Source organism: Marmota flaviventris, chromosome 13, assembly GCF_047511675.1.
Source record: "Marmota flaviventris isolate mMarFla1 chromosome 13, mMarFla1.hap1, whole genome shotgun sequence".
Lineage (NCBI taxonomy): Eukaryota > Metazoa > Chordata > Mammalia > Rodentia > Sciuridae > Marmota > Marmota flaviventris.
In genome coordinates this window covers 79,013,858-79,033,778 of record NC_092510.1, presented here as the reverse complement: position 1 = coordinate 79,033,778, position 19,921 = coordinate 79,013,858, and the positions used below count along the sequence as shown (strand labels likewise).

Below are 19,921 nucleotides of genomic sequence, written 5' to 3'. Positions count from 1 at the left end.
TGAGTGCCCCTTTCAGCCAAATCAAAGATCCACCATTTACTCTTTCTTAGCCAAACTAGTGGGAAATGTTGAGAACTAGAGAAAGTCATTTTTTAAAAAAAATTATAATCTAAAAAAAAAAAAAATCATCTTAAAATAAAATCATCCATAGACACATGTAAACACAAGCAAATCAGTACCTGGGAAAGAAGTATTAAGATGCGCTGCCATGCCCCAGCTAGAAAGAGTGGAGAAGGGCACCTCTAATTCTAATGGCACAGGCATTGGGGGGGTTGGAAGGGAACATGTAATTTCATTAAATAGAAAACAAAAATTAGTAATCTCAGTGTAGATTTTTTTTCTCTTTCTTATCAAAATAACACTGATCAGATAAAGCAGGAGAGATAACTTCCATTCTCAACTCCCACCTGCAGGGTTCAGTTACATGCAGCATTTATCTATCCATTGGGAAATAGAAACACTAAGCTAACATGCCCACCAAAGCCCAGCGCGGTGAGTGCACCGCCATGTAATCACAGTGTCAATATTTGGCAAAACTGTGCTTTTGTCCCTAAAATTCAATCTGTGCCCAACGTTTCAGGAACAATATCGGGGTATACCGTACATACGGGCACAGCTACACATAAGGCACTACCTCATTTCCAAGGGCAACAAACTCAAAACTCAAATAGTTCTGCATTCCAGAACTATTTATTCACTTGCATACCGTCTCCCAGCGTACAAACCTTGCCCTGCTCTCCATGGCTGCGTCCCTACAGCTTAAAACATTGCTCGCATACAGCGTGTGTTCAACAAGTATTTGTTTCTCAAGTAAATGAGTATTCACCAAAAGCCCTACCACCATCAAAGTCATGGAGCTTAATTTTTTCCTAGAAATGCATCAAATCATAGCCAATAGCACCACATGTTGATCTGACCTAAGTCTATAATTCCTGAAAGAGACGGGTCTCAACCCATGTTAAATTTGTGTTTAACAGGTGACTCATCAGCAATCAGATCAAAATTTGTCCTGGCTTTCCATCCTGTTTCCTAAGCAAGGTTCAAATCTCTATATTAGTCTCCTTTACTAGTTGCCTCAGATTCTCTTCAGGTACCCAGAGCATCTACGAGCATTCTGCAAACACATCTTGCTTCCTTCCACTGGCCTCAGGGGCTCATTAAATTGTTCCTTCTCCCAAGAAATGAGTTGAATCGTGTCCCACAGAAATTTGTGTTCACCTGGAACTTCAGAATGGGACTTCAGAATGGGACACAGGGCCTTTGCAGATGTAATTAGTTAGATGAGGTCCTACTGGATTAGGGTGGGCCCTAAATCCAATGACTGGTGTTCTCAGGAAAAGGTACAGAGACACACACTGAATGAGGCCTCAAAAAGAAAGAAAGAGAGGTTACGGTGTTGCTAGTTAAAGCCTAGGATGCCCAGGGTTGCTGGGAACCCTAAGCTAGGACAAGGCCTGAAGGTTTCTTCTCTAGAGCCTTCAGAGGAAGATGCCCCTGCCACACCCCAGGTTCACACTCCTAGATTCCAAACTGGGAGAGAATACACTGTCTTCAGACACCCCACCGGGAGTCCCTTTTTTTTTTGGGTGCAATTTAAAAAAACATTTGGATTTATTTTTTTCTAATCAGTTACACATGACAGCAGAATGACAGCTCTTTGATTCATTGTACACAAATGGAGCACAAATTTTCACTTCTTTGGTTGTACAGGAGGTAGGGTGCTCCTACCTGGGAAATGAATACATCCCATGAGAGGTCTTCTAAGCAGACTGGAATGATATCAGTGCCTCAGGCTGAGGGCCACCCTCATCTACCACCTTTCTCTATCCAAACAGAAACACGACTCCTAGATATCTGTCACCCTCTTGGACACGCTGTGCACATGTTCATCTCCTTGAGGAGGGCAGGTACTGGGTCTTATATACCCCTTCATGACCAGACAACCAAGCACAGCATGACATGTCACAAATAATGGACGTTCCCTGAATGCGTGAACAAAGAGTATGATCTCTCTCTCTTGCCACAATCAACACAAGTCTCTGATGAGTTCTCATTCAGATCTCCCATGAGGGAACCACATTCTCATCCCCCTTTTTAACTACTTAAATAAATCTATGCATCTGGACAAACAGTGACAGAAACTCCATTCTTGCTAGCAGTTGCTCTGTCCCAAAGCCAGTCCAGAAGTTGTTTATCTTGCCTTTTGTCCTGGGTTTTATTTAATTCACTAAGGCTTTAGAAAGATCTGTGGACCCCAGAGACCAAAGATGTTTATTCATCCACAGAGTGGGAAGTGCACAGGTGCAGAAGGAGCCTCGTCTTGTTGCCCTGTGACTAGTCCCAGGGCAAAATTGCAAGGCAGACATCCAATCCTGTCTCCTGACATGTCAAGACCAGCTTCCCACTGAGCTGCCATTTTGAGCTGAGATGGACACCAGAGCCAGGCCAGGACACAGATGGCAGGCTCCGCTGTTCTGGAGCCCTCTGCCGTCTGTGGATCAGTGATCCCCATTTCTGATCTCCAGCCCCACAGATAATTCTGTCCTCAAATCCAGCTGCCACTAGAAGATTCCACAGAGTGACACCACCTTCCCAAGGGTCAGACACACCTGGGCTCAGATCCCAGCTGGGTTATGCAAGAGTCCTCATCCTTCTTAAGGCTGAGAGTGGCTCAGCCTTTCTGAACTTGCTTTCCCTTGTCACTGAGGATAATGGTCACATCCTCCACATTGGGTTTTGTGAGCATTCTACACAATGACACAGGATGGGCACTTCATACAGTGCCTATTACCTGGCGAGCTTCACTAGTGGGAGCCACCGCTGATCTTATTATGAATCCTCAAATGCTTGTGTTCATTTCAGGTTGGTGCCTTCTGACCCTCAGGAGGACAATACTTAGACACTTAGAAAATTACCTCCATCAGCAAACAGAAGATAGCATAAAAAAACAGGGACAGGTAACCAGATGGAAGATGGGATCAAAAGACTGGGATTGGATCACAGTGTTACTGCGTCCTGGTTGGGTGATCTGCTAAGCTACTCCAGGTCTCCTGGCCCTTAGTATAGGTAGAACACCTCTAGTCTGATCATCAAATCTGAAATCCAACACCACCAGCAGCAATGATGCTCTAACTGTCTGGGATTTGGGTACACAGGATGTTGGATGTTTGGATTAGGTATGCTCCACCAGTAAAGTTGATGCAAATATTTCAAAATCTGAAAAAAATGTCTCCATATGAAACACTCCTGGTCCCAAGCATTTTGGTTAAGGGACACTCAGCCTGTGCTGTATGGATGGTGGGCACGGTTGCCTCCACTGTCCCTTTCAGGGAACCTCTCCTGGAGAAATTTTGGTTTTCAGTGTCTGAAATTCCTACAAATCTCCTCTAAAACCACCTCAAAAAAAATTTAACAAATATCCTAAGCCTCGTTGACTCTGTCTTCTTCATTTCCGTGGTAAGCTGGAATCCCAGAGCCAAATCTGCAGTGCCCTGCTAACAAATGAACAGCACCTCATGGCATCTGCGGAATCTCCAAACGCCCGGCTACGTTCTTCATACTCAGTTGTATTTCCTACCAGTTACGCTTTATTTTGCATTTGCCCCAGCGAAAATCATTTGTTTTTGACCTGTAGGAATATCTTTAAGTGAACGTAAATTCCTTGTGAAATGAAGTAGGCCACAAATATGGTGTTGAAATTACAAAACCAAACCAAACACAAAACGGACTCTTCCTCAGCCTCAAGTTTCCCCTATGGAAAGTGAGTGTCAGTAACAGCACCGCTGCTCACAACGTTGGGAGATGAAGTGACTCTACCTCGGCAGCTCCCTGCCAAGTGTTCAAGGCCTCCGTGCTCAATCTCTCTGTCTCTCCCTTTCTCGAAGTCTCAGCTCAGGAAAGTCATTGAGCTCGTTAGGCACCAAAGCTCTGATCCTGCCGGGCAGCAATATGGGAGAAGAAGAGGGGCGACGGCAGAAAGTGAGGACTCACTCGCTGTCTCTGCTTGCTGGGCAGCAGCACCACGGATGGCCCCTGCCCAAGCCGTGATGGGGCACTGAGCCACCGCGACACATGGGCGAGGGGACCGGAAGCCAGGTGACTGAGGCGGAACACCAGGCGGGACCACTCGGGCCAAGAATTTCTGCCTAAATGTTGCTACGCTGCTTCTTCCAGCTTGCAGGTGGATGTCCTAGCCAGCAACGATCTCACGTCTCATTAGAGTGCGAGGGGAGTAGGGAAATCTGAGAATGCTAAATGGTAAGCCTTCCGCGCAGGCTGCAGCAGATGTGGGTATGTCACAAAATGTACCGGCCAAATGCAGGAGCTCGGGGAAAACACGGGATGCTTTACAGATGTCTTCCAAACGCCCAGCATCTCAGAGGGAGGGACATCTCCGCAGGACACTCGTTGGTTTGGGGGCATATGTGGCAAGTGTCAAAAACCTCTTCAAGGTTAAAGGCTTAGAAAGGATGGTAAGGAGTAAGAGGAGGGAGGAGGGGAAGGACTGAAGAAGAGAGGAAGACTAGGAGCACCTGGCAAAGAGACTCCAGTCATCTCCCACCCCCTGCAGCCTCAGCCCTGTCAGGACAAAGCGGGTTCCACACAAGCATCTCTTTCCCTCCAACGCCAAGGAAGCCTTGGCTTTCCAATGTTTTGACTAAGAGGAAACCTGACTCAATGAAAAGTCAGCATGGACTGAACAGAAGTGTCCGGGATTATCAGCAGGAACTGACCTTTATGGACTGACCATGTCGTACCCATTAGGGAACAGCATGGAATAACCACCCATTATTTCCTGGGCACAATCATCACTTTTTAAATCCAATGCCCGTTCAATGGGTTTCCTAGGAAGTATCAGGCCACTTTGGTTTCTGAGAATCTCTCTTCCCGTCCACTTCAGGGGAAACTGCACATTCTGCTTTGGAAATCATTACTTTGGCCTTTCCCCAAATAGGTACTCACAACCATGCAGGTCTTCCAATTGTACATCCACCCTCACCCACCAGGTTGTCCCTTGTCCCCTCCTGCCTAGGGTGCATTCTAAGCAAACTGTGGGCAGCAGAGGCCTCAGGAGGTAAAGATCCCTCACTCTGGGAAGCCCTAAGGACGCGTTCCCCATAGAATCCATCCCCTATGCCTCCCTCTGGGTGGAGGAAGGGAGAAACGCTTTCCAGAGGGAGGGATTTCTATCCTGTTGGCTGGCACCAAGGCCATCACTGTGGTCCCTTGCCTGAAGGAGCAAGTGACCAGAAAAGGGTGCTATGGTTGTCCTGAGAGACCTGCTTCTGCTAGCACAACAGGAGGGCAAGCAGGAAGGTTACCTCGGTGGAGCACGATGTGGTCGATCATGTTGCGTTTGTATTTGGTGTGATAGAGGCAGAGGGGACAGCGCAGATCTTTGGGGCCCTCCTCAGGCACCGCCGAATGCCCAGCTTCCACGTGCATAGTAAAAGCAGATCTAGGAGAGAGGCGGAGGGAAAGGCAGGTGAGACCAGAGGTCACATCACCCCACAGCTGCCAGCGAGCTCACCAGTGTCATCAATGAGGGGGTGTCACTTGGGAGGTCATGAAGAGGGACCCACGGGGTACACTCAGAGGGTGGTCCCAGTGTGAGGCTGGGACAGTTCTGCTGCTTCTTCCTCCATCCTTTCCAAGTCTTCAAAACTGGCGAGGCCCTAAAATGTCTCCTACAAAAGGATGAAGCCAAGGGTCTAATGGCAAGGCCCCCTTATCGACCTGAAGGCATCTCTCTGAACACGCCTTGTGAGGGGCCCCTTATGGTCTCAATCACAAACATATTTAACTGAAACATAACTGGACCAAATGAACAGAGACCCAGCAGTGCCCACCAAAGCCCAGCAACTAAACCGTTGGTGGGAAAAAGACTTCTTCCTCATCCAGTCCAGCCCTTTCTTGGGACATGAAGTCTAATTTCTGCATCCTCTCTGTGTGCAGACTGCATTGAAGTGATCTGAGGTTCAGGTCCTGATTACCTAGGGCAGCTTTATATCTGTAATACAGGGCTGATGCTCTACTATCAGACGGCTTTCTATCCATGCTACTACAAGGTATATTTTAAACATTTCAGATGCACTGGTTCTTTTGCTGCTTTGAAGAGCCTTCAGAAGTAGGTACTATTATTATCTTTAATTTACACATAAGGGAATGGGAGACAGAGAGGCTGAGCGACTTGTCTAAGGTCACACAGCCACTAAGTGGTAAACCTGGGATTCAAACTCAGGCAGTGAGGCTCTGGACTCTGCACCTGTAGCCATAACCTACACATGATCTCACAGGATGAGATTAAATCGCAGGAGAGGTTTAGATTACATGATAGGAAGCATTACATCCTTTCCTTGAGTTTGCCAGTTCTGTTATACACAGCAGCAAGGTGACTTGGAGACTCTTTTTCTAGATTGGCGCACTCTTTCTATGATTGCTCAGGTCTACTCGGGTCTCGATTCTCTACGTATCTTAAAATACTACCATCTTTCTTTTTTTGGTGCTAGGGGCAGCCAACCATTGAGCCACATCCCCAAGCCTCTTTTATATTTTATTTAGAGACAGGGTCTCACTGAGTTGCTTAGTGCCTTGCTTTTGCTGAGGCTGGCTCTGAATTCATGATCCTCCTGCCTCAGCCTCCTGAGCTGCTGGGATTACAGGTGCGCATCACCATACTTGGCAAAATGCTACCATCTTAAATAAGAAATGTTCTATGAGGGGAGCAAAGATGGATGTTATATCCTGACTTTAGTTTTATTTCAAAATTTATATATATATATATATATATATATATATATGTATATAATATATGTTAATTATATATAAATAAATATTATATACATATAAAATACATATATAATTTATCCCCCCCCCAAAAAAGGGGGTGCAGAGGTTGTTCTATGAAAGAAAAACACTTACTTCTCTATGCACTGGGCCAGTGAAATCTTTTGTTGCAAGCTCCTACTATACAGGAGCCCATTTGCTTTGATTTTTAAACGAATTTGTTTTCACATAGCTTTTCCTCCCTTGGTAAATCCCAAGGCCATCTTCTGAAACTAGCTTCCTTGTGTAAAGACTGAACCCAACCTCCACATCATCTAGTGGGTGGGGCCTTCCCTGAGCTCCAGGTTGGTAAGGGAAGAAGTGCTGATGGGTGGAGCCAGGGCAGCCACTGTGCTTTCCACAGTGATTCTCATGCCACTTACTTAAAGCCTGTGTAAAAGGAGCAGTCTTTGCACTTGAAAAGCTTCTTTCCACCATGCTTGTCCCGGTAATGGCGCCTGATACTCTGGATGTAGCCAGAAGAGAATTCACAGAATTCGCAGTGAAGAACAGCTTCGGTTTTCTGCTCGGTGCCAGCAGAGGCCCCGGACAGAGGCACAGGGCTAACACGGCTGTTGTTCCTCGCCAGGGCGGCTGACTGATAGTGGTTCAACTGCTGCTGAACGTCTGGGGGCTCTGAGTACGAGGAGTCTGTGGAGAGACAGGGAGAATGACACGGGCACCGAGCACGCGGTCAAGGCTGGAGCATGGACACCCACGACATGGGGTTTCCCCCTAGTTAACGGAGGTGTAACTGACTAGTTAAACACGTATATACTTAGGGCATGCGACATGATGGTCGGATACACATATGCACTGTGAAATGAGGACCACAATCCAGTTAATCGACACATTCATCTCCTCCTCTGGTTGCCATTTTCTGGTGTGTGCGGATCAGCCTGAAGACCTCAGCGCATCTCGAGTACAAGATGCCTTGCTATGAACTGCAGTCACCTGCCGCACCACAGACCCCCAGAACTAGCTTGTCTTCTAACTGAAAGTCTGCACCCTCCGCCAGCATCATCTGATTAGCTCTGAGCCTTAATCTGAGCGCGATGGCTAGGATCCCATCTCTTGCCGCCGTTGTCTAAACTCTACGACAGATCTGGGAAATGCATGTACAGAGGAAGTGACTCCTCTTTTGAATCTGACTTTGAGGGCCCCCGGTATTTAAAAATAAAATTCTGAGGTTAAAGGTTTCAAAGTGAAGGAAGAAAGTAAACTGTTGGTTTTTTTTTTTTTTTTTTTCTAAAGGAAATTGCTGAATGGCAACGGGTTGCCACAGAATACCCGTTCCAGTGGGTGAGATAAATAAACCCATGCAATGCACACAGGGGCAGGGACGGGGGACAGAGCAACAGCTCCTCCTCCACCGCAGCTGAGAATTATTCATGCCCACCAGATTAAAAAAAAAAAAATTCAGTCTCTAAACAGAAATGCTCAAGCACATGGCACTCATGCAAGTATAAAAATGCTTTATGTCTTCACAGTGAAGTGATTTAAATTTTAAAATATAAAAATCCGATAGTGTTCTCCTGGAATAGATGTTTAAAGCTTAGTCAGCATTAAGATGGAGATTTATTCATAAATCCCATTAAAATGAAATTCCAAACAAGTTTCTCTGAAAGATATTTTCAAGTCTGCAATTCCGAGGAACATGTCGGAAACGACAGGCACACATCTCAACCCTAGGAGCTTCAGTGGCACGTGGTGGGGAAACCTGATCCGGATGGAGGAGGGGAAAGCTCAGAGCCGCTACAAAAGAGAGATGGAGAGAGGGAGGGAGGGAGGGAGGAAGGGAGGGAGGAGAGAAGAGAGAGAAAGAGGGAGAAATAAAAATTAAAAAGAGAGAGAAAGTACAAGAACAGTCTTGAGCCTTTTCCCATGGCTCAGCGTTGAAAGTGAAGGTTCAGAATGCCACATTGTCCTGCGCAACCTGCAGCTGCCCAGGAACGACACAGATGAAGCCTGTGAATACCACACAGAAGAATTTCCGTGTAAGTTTCCCTGAAAAGAAAACAAAGGGCTCTTTTCTTAAGCCCTTCAAAAAAGCAAGGGGGAAAGGGGACGGAAACCGTACAAGTCTCCTCCTGATTTGATGGACACTTAATTTTCCAAAGCATGATTCCCCGAGGCGGGACACGGAAGGACTCTGTAAACCCATACTTGATGAAACCAGAAGCATCCATCCCCTCGGCCTCGTGGAGAAGAAGGACAGAGGCAGAGCAGCCTCCCCGATGGTGGGCCACTGTCTTCAAAATACTCAAACACCTTCCCTTCTCATTCTCCTGCCCCCCGCACCTCAATTCATATTCCTTAAGATCATGAAAAACCCCTTTGGAAATTGTAAACAAACCCGCCACACAAAAAAATAAAACAAAAGGAAACTTGAACAATCTCTCCAAGCCTCCATGGGTTCATTACCAGGTGTAAACGGAAGACAAAGAAAGAAAGGGATGACACATGGAATTCATTTTCCCCCGGTTCCTTTATCTCCTCCTCCTTTATTCCTCTACCCTCTCTGATGAACCCACTCAGGATCACAACAATGCAACTGTCAACTCCTCATTCTCTCTTTCAATAGCAGGTTTGTTTACCATTTCATGGACTGTTCAGAATGTTTTCTATTTAAACCCTCAAGACCAGATTCTGCTCAAAACACACGCACAGTGAAGCACAAAGCACACCCCACCTCTCTGGTGCAGGTGGAGCACTGACTGCACACTGGCCTTCCTAGAAAGCCTCTCTTCCCTCAGTAGCATGGGTCCTACTTTGCACTCAGCACTGCAGAACAGCAATCCTGTCATCAACAAGGCCAAAGCCAGGTCCTGCTGCTCGAGGTCTGTCCACCATCCACAAATCTACCTGGGAACCAAATCAAACATCCCACGGAAAGGTCTACTTCTCAACATGCTCCTTCTGTGACATGGCACGCACCTCAGGGAGCCTCCCAGGTCAGCGTGGACGCTGGCTCACACCTCAGACAACAGGCACCTGGCAGCTCCCATCCCTTCCCAGCAGAGCTATGAAGAAATGAACGGCTCCCAGTTAGACAGCAAGCCAGGTGAGTTGATGTCACCCATCCCTGACCCAGATCATGCAGTCGTCTCTTAGGCAGACCCCTCCAGGAGAAGCGTCTCCTTTCAGTTGGTATGTTTTCCTTGTCTTTAGGGTCTACTGCCTATTAGTCTATCCATCTCAAAAAACAAATTCTACATTTTAACTCCAGTATTTATATGTTACAGAAAACTTGAGAATAAAATGCAGGAGGTCTCAGGCAAAGCCTTCTAAGAAAGGAGTTTCACCTCCCTTAAATGGCAATGCAAAAGGAACAGCTGTGTGCATCTACACCAGAAACTTGTATTTTCCTCCTGGTTAAAATCAGGTGGACAGTTGTATTTAGAAAAAGCAGCAAACCCTACCATTTGTGATACAGCTGTGATAATGGCCAGGGCAGGGCACTGTGGGGCTTCTCTGAACTCCACTCTGCTCTCTGGTGCCAATATTCTCAGTCCTTGCTCTCACTTAGAGTTTGTGAATAATGTACGATTTTAGCACTTTGGGCACTAAAGTGACAAAGATGTGAGTGTGTATGATTCCGCTGATCTTAAAAAAGCCCACTTGCTAAGCAACATAAAATTCTATCTTTTTCGTGAGGCATAGCCTCACAAGCAGGAAAAAGGTCATTTTGTACCCAGGTTAGGAAGGCAAACAGATTGTTAGCAACAAGGGCATGTCACATAAGTTAAAAATCATCATTAAGACTATTTCCTTTTATTCCGAGCTTAGAGAAAGACAAGTGTGTTGGGAGAGACAAACTTCTGGGAAATGCAGCAGCTGAAACACTCGGTCGTGAATTCAGTGGGAGATTCTGCACCCAACAGTGGGGTCACTCAAGTGGTATCTAGACTGCAGCTGACAGCAAAGCCTAAGATAAAGGTGGTTCACCTTTAAAAACAGATCACAGCTTAGTGTAACACACATCTCCACCCCACCACCCAGAGACCTACAGTCTGAGAAAAGTTCAGTGCCCTGACTTGTGACTTTATTTATATACAAAGATGCTACCATGATTCAGAGGTAGGACCTGAACAAAGATCCATCTGACTACAGAACCCGAGCTCTGGCTATTAGGCATCCGTACCTGAGGGCTACCTCTAGGGACCCAGGACAAATCAGAGGTACGAAAAAGATCATGTGAGCCAACAAAGATGCAGCAGAGATAAGAAGGGCAAAGTCATGGGGAGGTTGAAATAGTTAAGAAAATAATATTAGGCTAGATATGAATGATAACAGAAGACAACATTAAAACTCAATGCAAAAGAAAACACGGAAATAAACATGGTGGAATAGGTGGGGGAAAAAATAAACCCAGCAATATTTGTGGGGGAAAAAAATCCAAAAATCTCAAAATTCTTTATAAAAACAACACAGGTGACATTTCTAGAAGCACACTGGTCTTGAAGGCATTCAAACACCCAGAACTGTCTCAATGCCATGCTTTAGGTAGATGCTTGATAGATGGTCCTTGAATAATAATCCTCTGGAATTCCTCAGATGGGATTTAGCTGGGAATGTCAAGGAGACAAATGGGATGTGAGTGCTTTGGGTGGCTCTAGCACAGCCTGGGATTTTACCAGGATAGGGCTGAATTCCAGATGGGCTCTCCCAACCCTTCCACTTATTTAGGTTCCTGCAGAAATGGGAGATTTTTTGCTAATTCCAGATCCACAAAATACCAGCCAAACCCAGATGAGTATCAATACTAGATTTTTTTCTTTTTTCCTCCAGTGCAGAAACAATCCTAAGAAATCTGACTTTATAAAAGCAAAGACAGAAAAGTCAATCTAGAAGAACAAAAAGCTTGAGAGAATGAGGATTTCCGGGTATCCACAGGTGTGGGTTACCACTGTCTCTGTGCCAGGCCATGTGCTGACTCTGAGAGTCAAGGTCAAAGAAGAGGTGAGCAGTGCCTGGGAGAACTCAGACCCTGTGGAGGGCGGGGGAGCCAAGCAGTTGCTTGTTAGGAAAATTCAGGCCTTCTTTCTGTTTAGCAAACTTTCATTGATTGAAGGAACAAAAGAGGCAAAGAGAACAAATGAACAGTAACAGGCGAATATAACTATGGGAAGATTTAAGGAAGACACCAGGAAGAGTGAGAATCAATTGGGCAGTAAATTGTGGGAGCCTCAGAGGAGAACAAAAAGGAAGCCATACCCAAGGCCAGTTCTTGAATTTCTGCAGCTTTGCCTTGAGGCCACAAAGGAAGGGGAAAGGGAGCAAGGTACCTGAGGGGGAGCAGGAGTACCCGAGCCAGTGACCACATTCAATTACATTTGAGCTGCATTTTGGGGACAGATCTGGAAGACAGTATGAATCAAGTATCAGGGGAAAAAAAAAAAAAAAGACAAAAGAATTTTAGACAAGCAGATTTTAGAAGTGGCCAGGGGCAAATGATGACAGTACACCCACTCATTCAGCAAATATTTATTGAGCATCTAAGTAAATAGGAGAGCCTGTTCTGGGACAGTAATGCTTGATCCCTGCCCTCCAGCAACTCACTGAGTCAGAAAGACATGAAAATAATTGATTATATACCATGTAAAAAATGAATTGTAGGGGATGAAGGGAAAATCATCAGCATGTGGTGACTGACAGAATGTGGGAGTGAAGAAGGGGAAAGGAAGTGCAGAGAACCCCAAGTCCCATTAATAAATGGTATTAATGACTGTTAATGACAGCAAACTGCAGAAACCGAAAAGCTCGATTCACTACCCTTGAACCTTAAGTCGTACATTTTGTAGAAACTAATGGGAAACTAAACACGTAACCATGTACGCTCTTATAACAATGACAAGAGTGACTTAATCTCCCTAATACAAAGAAATGAAGATTAGGGGTAGAAGAGAATGAATCTAAACAGAAAAACATAAGCATGGGGAGAGTGGGGTAAATGGTGTGCAGCACTGCTTAAAACCCCCATGTTCTAAAATTGTGTAGAAAGCTCAAAATGATCCATAGGTTGTCGTTTTCTTCAGAAAAGCAGACTATTTAGCAACTAAAGATTGGCAGCATAAGCAACCAGAAATAGAATGTTTCCTATAGGCAAATGAACCAAAAATATTGCAGATGCCCAAAGTAAAGTGGAGGGGTGGAACTCACAGAAGCAGGAAATATAGAACACTATATCTCTAGTGAAGAAACTAGAAAATTTGAGAAAGGTTTCACATCATGAAAGAGCAGCTAAAGACCTACTTCAGTTAACAGCCATGAAACCCTGGGAATGGCACACAGCCTCTATCATACAACTGCTGATAAACTTAGGCAAAGGACAAAGATAGTCTTATACATATTTCTGTGTATGTGACAGTGGCCCAGGCAACTGTAGAGAACAGAGAATTCTGCTGCAGTGGGAACTCACTGAGTGTGATGACCATTTTCTTCCATCCAAAGCTGAAAGCTGTTTCAAGATGTGGGTCTGATGGACTCCCCAAACCCTCTACCACATTGAGAACTGCCATCATTCCCAACATCTCCTTGTGTATTCTCAACGTTAGTGGATAGCTCACCTGTTCGTTCAAACTCAAACTGAAGTTTTCTTTTTTTTCTTGGGGGGGGGGGTCTAGGGATTGGACTCCGGGCACTTGACCACTGATCCACATCCCCAGCCCCATTTTGTATTTTATTTAGAGACAGGGTCTCACTGAGTTGCTTAGCACCTTGCTAAATTGCTGAGACTGGCTTTGAACTTGCAATCCTGCTGCCTCTGCCTCCTGAGCCACTGGGATTATAGGCATGCATCATCACCAGGCCCGGCTCAAACTGAGGTTCTTTCAGCTGTCAGACTTCTCTGTTTCCTGTGGCAGTACATCTAACCATGTGCTGGAGACCTAGCTCATGACCCACCATGGCTCATTTTCCTCTTGACTTCCTGGCCTTCCCCACCCATTGTTCCTCTGGGTCCTCATGTCATACATGGGCAGCTCTTAAAGCCTCCTACTCGGTTTTCCTTCTGTTAAGGTCTATTCTAGTTTGGCCAGCATACATACCACAGGCATAACAACATACCACTTATATGATTATGATATAACAATACATTATTGCCAATAATGCCTCCGTCATTCCTTTTAAGTGGGTCTTCAGCTGGTCCAACCCAGATCTGCAGCCACATGTCTGGCTCACTTCTGGCCCTACACATGTTGCGTATTTCATCACGGGGTCCTTGGTCATGACTACTTACTATTCTTCCTCTTTCTCTACTCTGGCAAATTCCTCAGCTGAAAAGTCACCTCTTTTGTGAAGACATTTTTACAATAACCCGAACAGAACTCTTTGTTATCCTCTATGTTTTTCTAACACATACACATCATGATTCTAACCTTGATGTCATTATATCTCTTATATACATTTACGAGTCTTCTTAAGAATCTCCTTCAAAACACTTGGCCAGCCCAATGACCCACCCCTTAAGACATCTGACTGAGGAAGACCCAGAGCCACTATGGAGTCTGAGCTGGCGTGGTGCACCATTCTCCAGCAGGCCCATCCATTCTGATCTAGCTGTTGAGTTAATGCCATCAACAATCAGTTGTATTTGTCATATACTTATTTATCCCCGTTATATTACTGTGTTTATTCAATATAATTAATATCTTAGGAGATGACGAAATATAGGTGTAAACTTATTTCTACGACAACTACATTGAATGCTCTGAAAAGACTTGATAAAGTTAAGTTGCTAAAAAAAAAAAAAAAAACACACTGTCAAAACACATTTTGGTGAGAGCATCTATTGAAGACTGAAAACATTAAAAAATGTACAAGTTCTAGATTCTCGTTCCACCCAAACGAAATTGAAACTGGAAACAGCACATGATGCAATGAAGGAGAGTAGGGTTCACGCTGGAGAGAAAGCAGGACTCCTGCCCAAGGAACAGCCTCAAATGCACAGGTGGGCCCCTCCATCCTCCTGGAGAAGGAATATATTTTTAACAGTGAAAATAAAATGCTTAATGTGCTTTCAAGAAAGGATGCCCTGGTTAGAATGGCAGTATCCAAACAAACAAACAAAAAACAGAAGGAAAGTGTTGGCAAGGATGTGGAGAAACCAGAAACTTTGTGCACCACTGTTATTGGAAATGAAAAGTGGGGTGGCCACTATGGAAATCAGCATGGAGGTTCCTTGAATAATGGAAGACAGAACTATGATATGATCCAGCAATCCTACTTCTGTGCATTTATTCAAAAGTGCTGAAATTAGAATCTGGAAGAGATAATGGCACTCCATGTTCACTACGACATTATTCACAATATCCAGGAGGTGGGAACAACCCAAATGTCTGCCCACAGATCAATGGAAAAGAAAACGCACACATACAATGGAGTATTATTCAACCTTAAAAAAAGAAGAAAATCTGGTCATATGCTCACAAAATGGATAAAAGTGGACAACAATATGCCAGAAGTAAGGGACAAAATTTGCTCAATTCCACTCTATGAAGGGACCTTGCCCAGAATAGTCAAACTCACAGAAACAGAAATTAGAATGGGGATAGCCGCTGGCTAGAAGCTAAAGAAAATGAGGCGCTGTTGTGCAATGGGTATAGAATTATAGTCCTGCAAGATGAAAAAACAATTCTAGCGGTCTGCTGCACAACAGTGTGCTTATATGTAGTTAACAAGACTTGAAGGTATATTTAAAATTTAGTTAAGAGGGTAAATTTCATCTTCCATGTTTTTTTAACCACATAATTTTTTTTCAGTGCCTTTAGACAAGATAATATGTCAAGTTCTTTACAAATTTAATACAGTTTAATTATCATCATAATTACTTAATTAAGATACTTACGGAAATATGTGCTGGATTGAATTTGCGGACCACTGTGGCTAGGAAGGCACATGAGGTATTGTTTCTGCCTATAAATTGTAATGTAAGCGCCACAAGGGCCAAGATTCTTGATGCTTTTTTCACTGATGTATTTCAAGTGCTTCTAAGTGGTGGAAAGGCACTTAAGAAAATGTCTGCTGGGTTAAATGTGTGGACAGCTCTCACAACCATATGTATGTGTAGTTACTACACATATTTAGAGTTACTAAAACAGAACGTAGCAGAGAGCTGTCAAGATGATTCACTGAGTCTACTTACTTAAAAAGATGTCTTAGGATCTATCTGATACCTCTGCACCTTGTTTCAACTCTTTCCTTCTCGAGATACTTACTGCTCACTCTGCCATGAGCAGAGTGAAATCCAGCATCCAGGACAACTATGAATCTCCAGAGCGACTAGCTACTGATGCCATTATTTCCTTTGAAGAACCTCAAACACATCCTCTATCTATGGACCTCTCCCAAAGGAAACTGCATTTAAAACTAACATTTAGAAACAAACCATGTCCATTCTGGACAATGTCTGGAGAGGAACAGAACTCTCTAGAGACATTGACACTATTTTATTTCCTTCTTTTGATTATGCCCTGAAACTCTCTCCAGGCCAAAGACTCTGGCACCTTCTTGTCTTCTGCTATCAATGGGAGTTCTCGGGCCTGGATGCACAAGATTATGACACAATGGCCTGGGGACAATGGACCCTGGATGACTATATATAGGAATTCTCAGCTTGGTTGTCATGGAGGCAAACGGAAAAACAAGCCTCTAATCCTGAAAATAAGGTTGAGGCCAAACGTGAAGGAAACACACACTGAAAACTTCCTGTCGTTCTGATGAGTAAAAACAAAACCTTGAAATATGATCAGGGAGTAGGTGAGGGAAAAAAAAAAAAACAACCACCAAGAATATCAGTCTTCAAAACTATGAAAATATACCGAAAAAAGGCCACTCTTTTCCTTTGTTTCCCATCATACTTAAATTCATTGAAAGTCTCTCAAAGGCCTAATTTCACATGTAACTTCATGTCACTCTGGATTTCAAGGGAAACCCAGCAGGTCTGACACGAGACACAGAGAACGGCTAGACTTTGGATTTGCTAGGTCTTTTTTTTTTTTTTTTTTTTTTTGAGACAGAGTCTTGCTAAATTGCCTAGGCTAGGCTAGAACTAGCAATCCTCCCACCTCAGGATCCTGTGTCAGTGGGATTACAAGTGTGCACCACCATAACTGGTCTCCTGGGCCTTGAAGAATCCATTCACCTTTCTGTGTGGTAGACCTCTTCAATGTCACTCATACCCAGTCAACAAAAATCAGAGGAAATTCCAGATGCATTTACCTCCTTCTTTCTACACATTCCACAAGTCAGAAAGATCTGCTGGGCAACCTTCTAGAAAGGTCTCTCTGTGGTCCACTCACTAGTCTACTACCATTGCCAATGTCCAGGTCCTCACAGCTCCTCATGTTCCTAACTGGTTTCCTATATTCCATTTTCGTTTCCCCCTAAGGTTCTTTTCTGTTCTAAAATGCAAGTGTGATCCTGATACCAGGATCTTACAGTAAAAAGCCCACACTGTCCAATGGTGCTCAGGCTTCCTTCAACTCCCCAGATCTATTCTCACCCCGCAACCACACGGTCCCCACACTAGCGGCGGTTTCTAATATTCACTTTCTTACGATAACCTTAGTCTTTTCAGTCTGAGATACTCTAATTAATCCATCAGAGGGCACTCAATTTAAATTTGCTATCACTGTGATATTTTCCTCAATTCTTCTGGATACACTTACTCAATTCCTACTCTGGGTCTCTCATATAGTATTCATCATGCTACATGGAGATTATTTCACCCCCATTAGACTACGATCTCTTTGATAGCAGGTGACCCAAGCATGCATCCTTCTATCTATGACTTTTGTCTTTTTTAGAAGATTTTAGAAATCCCCCAGAATTTAGCCTAAGGCATGTCCTAAAATGAGTGCTCAATAAACAATGTTGTAAACATCCAAAGAGTTCAAACTGACAACAGTGGTCTGAAAACCTGATTTCAAAGGAAAATCCAATTGACCAAATGCCACTCTCTTTTGGATGCTAAGTTTTAATAGAACTTTCCCACTGAAACACTGACCCACTTTTACTAAAACCAGCCTAGATCATTTTTAAGTATCTAGACAATGGCATCTTAACACTGGAATTCAAAAGCAAAGAAATTCAGAATCCATGGCCATCCCAAGAAGCCAAAGGAATTAATTTCTGGTTTTGACCCTAAACCAGCCAGATCTGAGTCAACACTCTGATGAAACAGATGACCTCAGGAAATCTGGAAGTTGCTTTAGACGATTCCACATGCAGACAATCTGCTCTTTCTCCCTCCCTTTCTGCATCTATTGGTAGACATAGGTATTTTTGAGATGCTCAGGCGTAATACAGTAGGAAGCATTCAGTACACCATGACTTTTCCAAAGCCAAAGCCAAGACCATGCAAAGAGAGACCTGGACAACTGACAAGAAGATATTCTTGGATTATTTTCAGGTATTTAGTATATTTTCTCTGTATAAGACGTTTTACCCATTATCCCACATTAGGAACACACTCTCAGACGTGTAACATAGAGACTATTCATTTTGCACAAGGATTTTGTGGTGGCTCAGAAAAGCAGAGATAGCTTCATGTTACCCAGTCGATGGAGAAATAGGGACATAACCCGGGGCTCCTGAATGTCCCAGTTTCAAAAACATGTTCTTTTTCTGCCAGTGTCATCAGGAAACATTACAGGTGTTCCTTCTTCACTAAGCTGTATTAGTGACCCAAAGCCTGTATTTTTAAAAACCTTCCTTGAAACAGGCTGGAAATATGCAGAAGAAACAAATGACTGTGTGGTAAAGGAGTCTTTTGGTAATGGTTTTTTTTTTTTTTAATCCAGGAACCTCTGGGTGGCATCTGCCATTGTTAATTGAGAAGCTCTTACAATACCAGATGCATAATTCACCTGTGACTCTTTTGAATTGTGTGATGAGGAAGTAATGTTTCCTGCTGTTCGTTGAGATCATATAGATGTCTTTACCACACTGCAAAATCCAACGAAAAGCGACAACTACAAAAGCTTCTTTATATAAGTGACTTGGCCTCCACCACAGAGTGTGCGAGTAACCTCAGACGGCATTCAGAGCTCACAGGCCGCACGCAAAGCCATGGTGCGTCCTCCTCAAGACCCGAGTGCAGGGAAGACGCCTACTGACTTCAAGGAGTTGGTCACAATGTACGGCTGGCGACGAACCGGGCTGTGACAGCCCAGACGGGAAACCATTGTGGAGATTTCTTAAAGGATGAATCAGGAAGAAAGAGCACATCTGGGTATAAGAATATATATTTAGATGCACATAGAGCTCTAGGTAACGGTATGGAAATCCGGGGAGACAGGCGATGGTGGGTCAGGACAGGATTGAGCAGCCACACTTCAAAGCACAAAGCTATTCTAAAATTGTCCCCGAGCCGGAGTCTCTGAACCAACAAACCCAGTGGGTTTCTTACCCTTTTTTTCTTTTATTTTCACCTATTTCCATGCAGTATAAGAAAATCCTCACTCTGGGTTAAGCTATATTTTTCATCACCATTAAAGTGGTAGGTTCTTCCTCAGGAGAGTTCCTCCACCCATTCCAGACTCACACACAGGAGCACTGCTCAGTGATGCTGGGCTCGGGGGCAGGGTGTCAGCTTCCGGAAAGCTGCAAGGATCAGGCAGGGAACCCAGGCTCACTTTGCACCATCTCAGCTGACTTTGCCTCTAGCAACCATGTTGGGTGCTTTTTATAAAATCTCCTGTTGTTGACCTTTCATCACATCCTTAAGGAATTACTGCCTCCTATTTTATAGACAGAGAAACTGAGGAGGCAAATAGGAATCAGACAATCTTCAGCTCTCTAGAATGGGTTTTTACGCCTCCTCGTAGTCCTGCTGAGACTCCCAACCAAGCAAACCTCTGTCTGGTTCCTCACTGGTCAAGTGGAAAAGATGACACAGTTCACTTTATATGACAGCCATGTGTGAAGAACAGGGCCTGGCACACAGGGAGCCCTTGCAAGGCCCAGAGTTCCACAGCAGCTCAGCCTGTATCATATAAATTTTGCCCTGAATTAAAGTTTACTACAGATGAAAGAATGTGGTCTTCTTAACTGGACTGCAGGGTCAGTGGGGCTCCCTGACATTGCTGTCAAC

The 19,921-nt window shown here is 44.2% G+C and overlaps 1 protein-coding gene across 3 annotated transcripts in view; it reads right to left on the bottom strand.

Moving 5' to 3' along the window:
• Positions 1–19,921, bottom strand: part of Znf462 (zinc finger protein 462) — a 142,008-nt gene that overhangs the window by 25,914 nt on the left and 96,173 nt on the right. For all 3 annotated transcript variants that reach the window (XM_071600819.1, XM_071600821.1, XM_071600820.1), the window contains 2 exons: positions 7,209–7,476; positions 5,322–5,458 (listed from right to left, as the gene is read on the bottom strand). In XM_071600819.1, the coding sequence (XP_071456920.1) occupies positions 5,322–5,458; positions 7,209–7,476 (405 nt within the window). The remainder of the gene's footprint in view (positions 1–5,321; positions 5,459–7,208; positions 7,477–19,921) is intronic.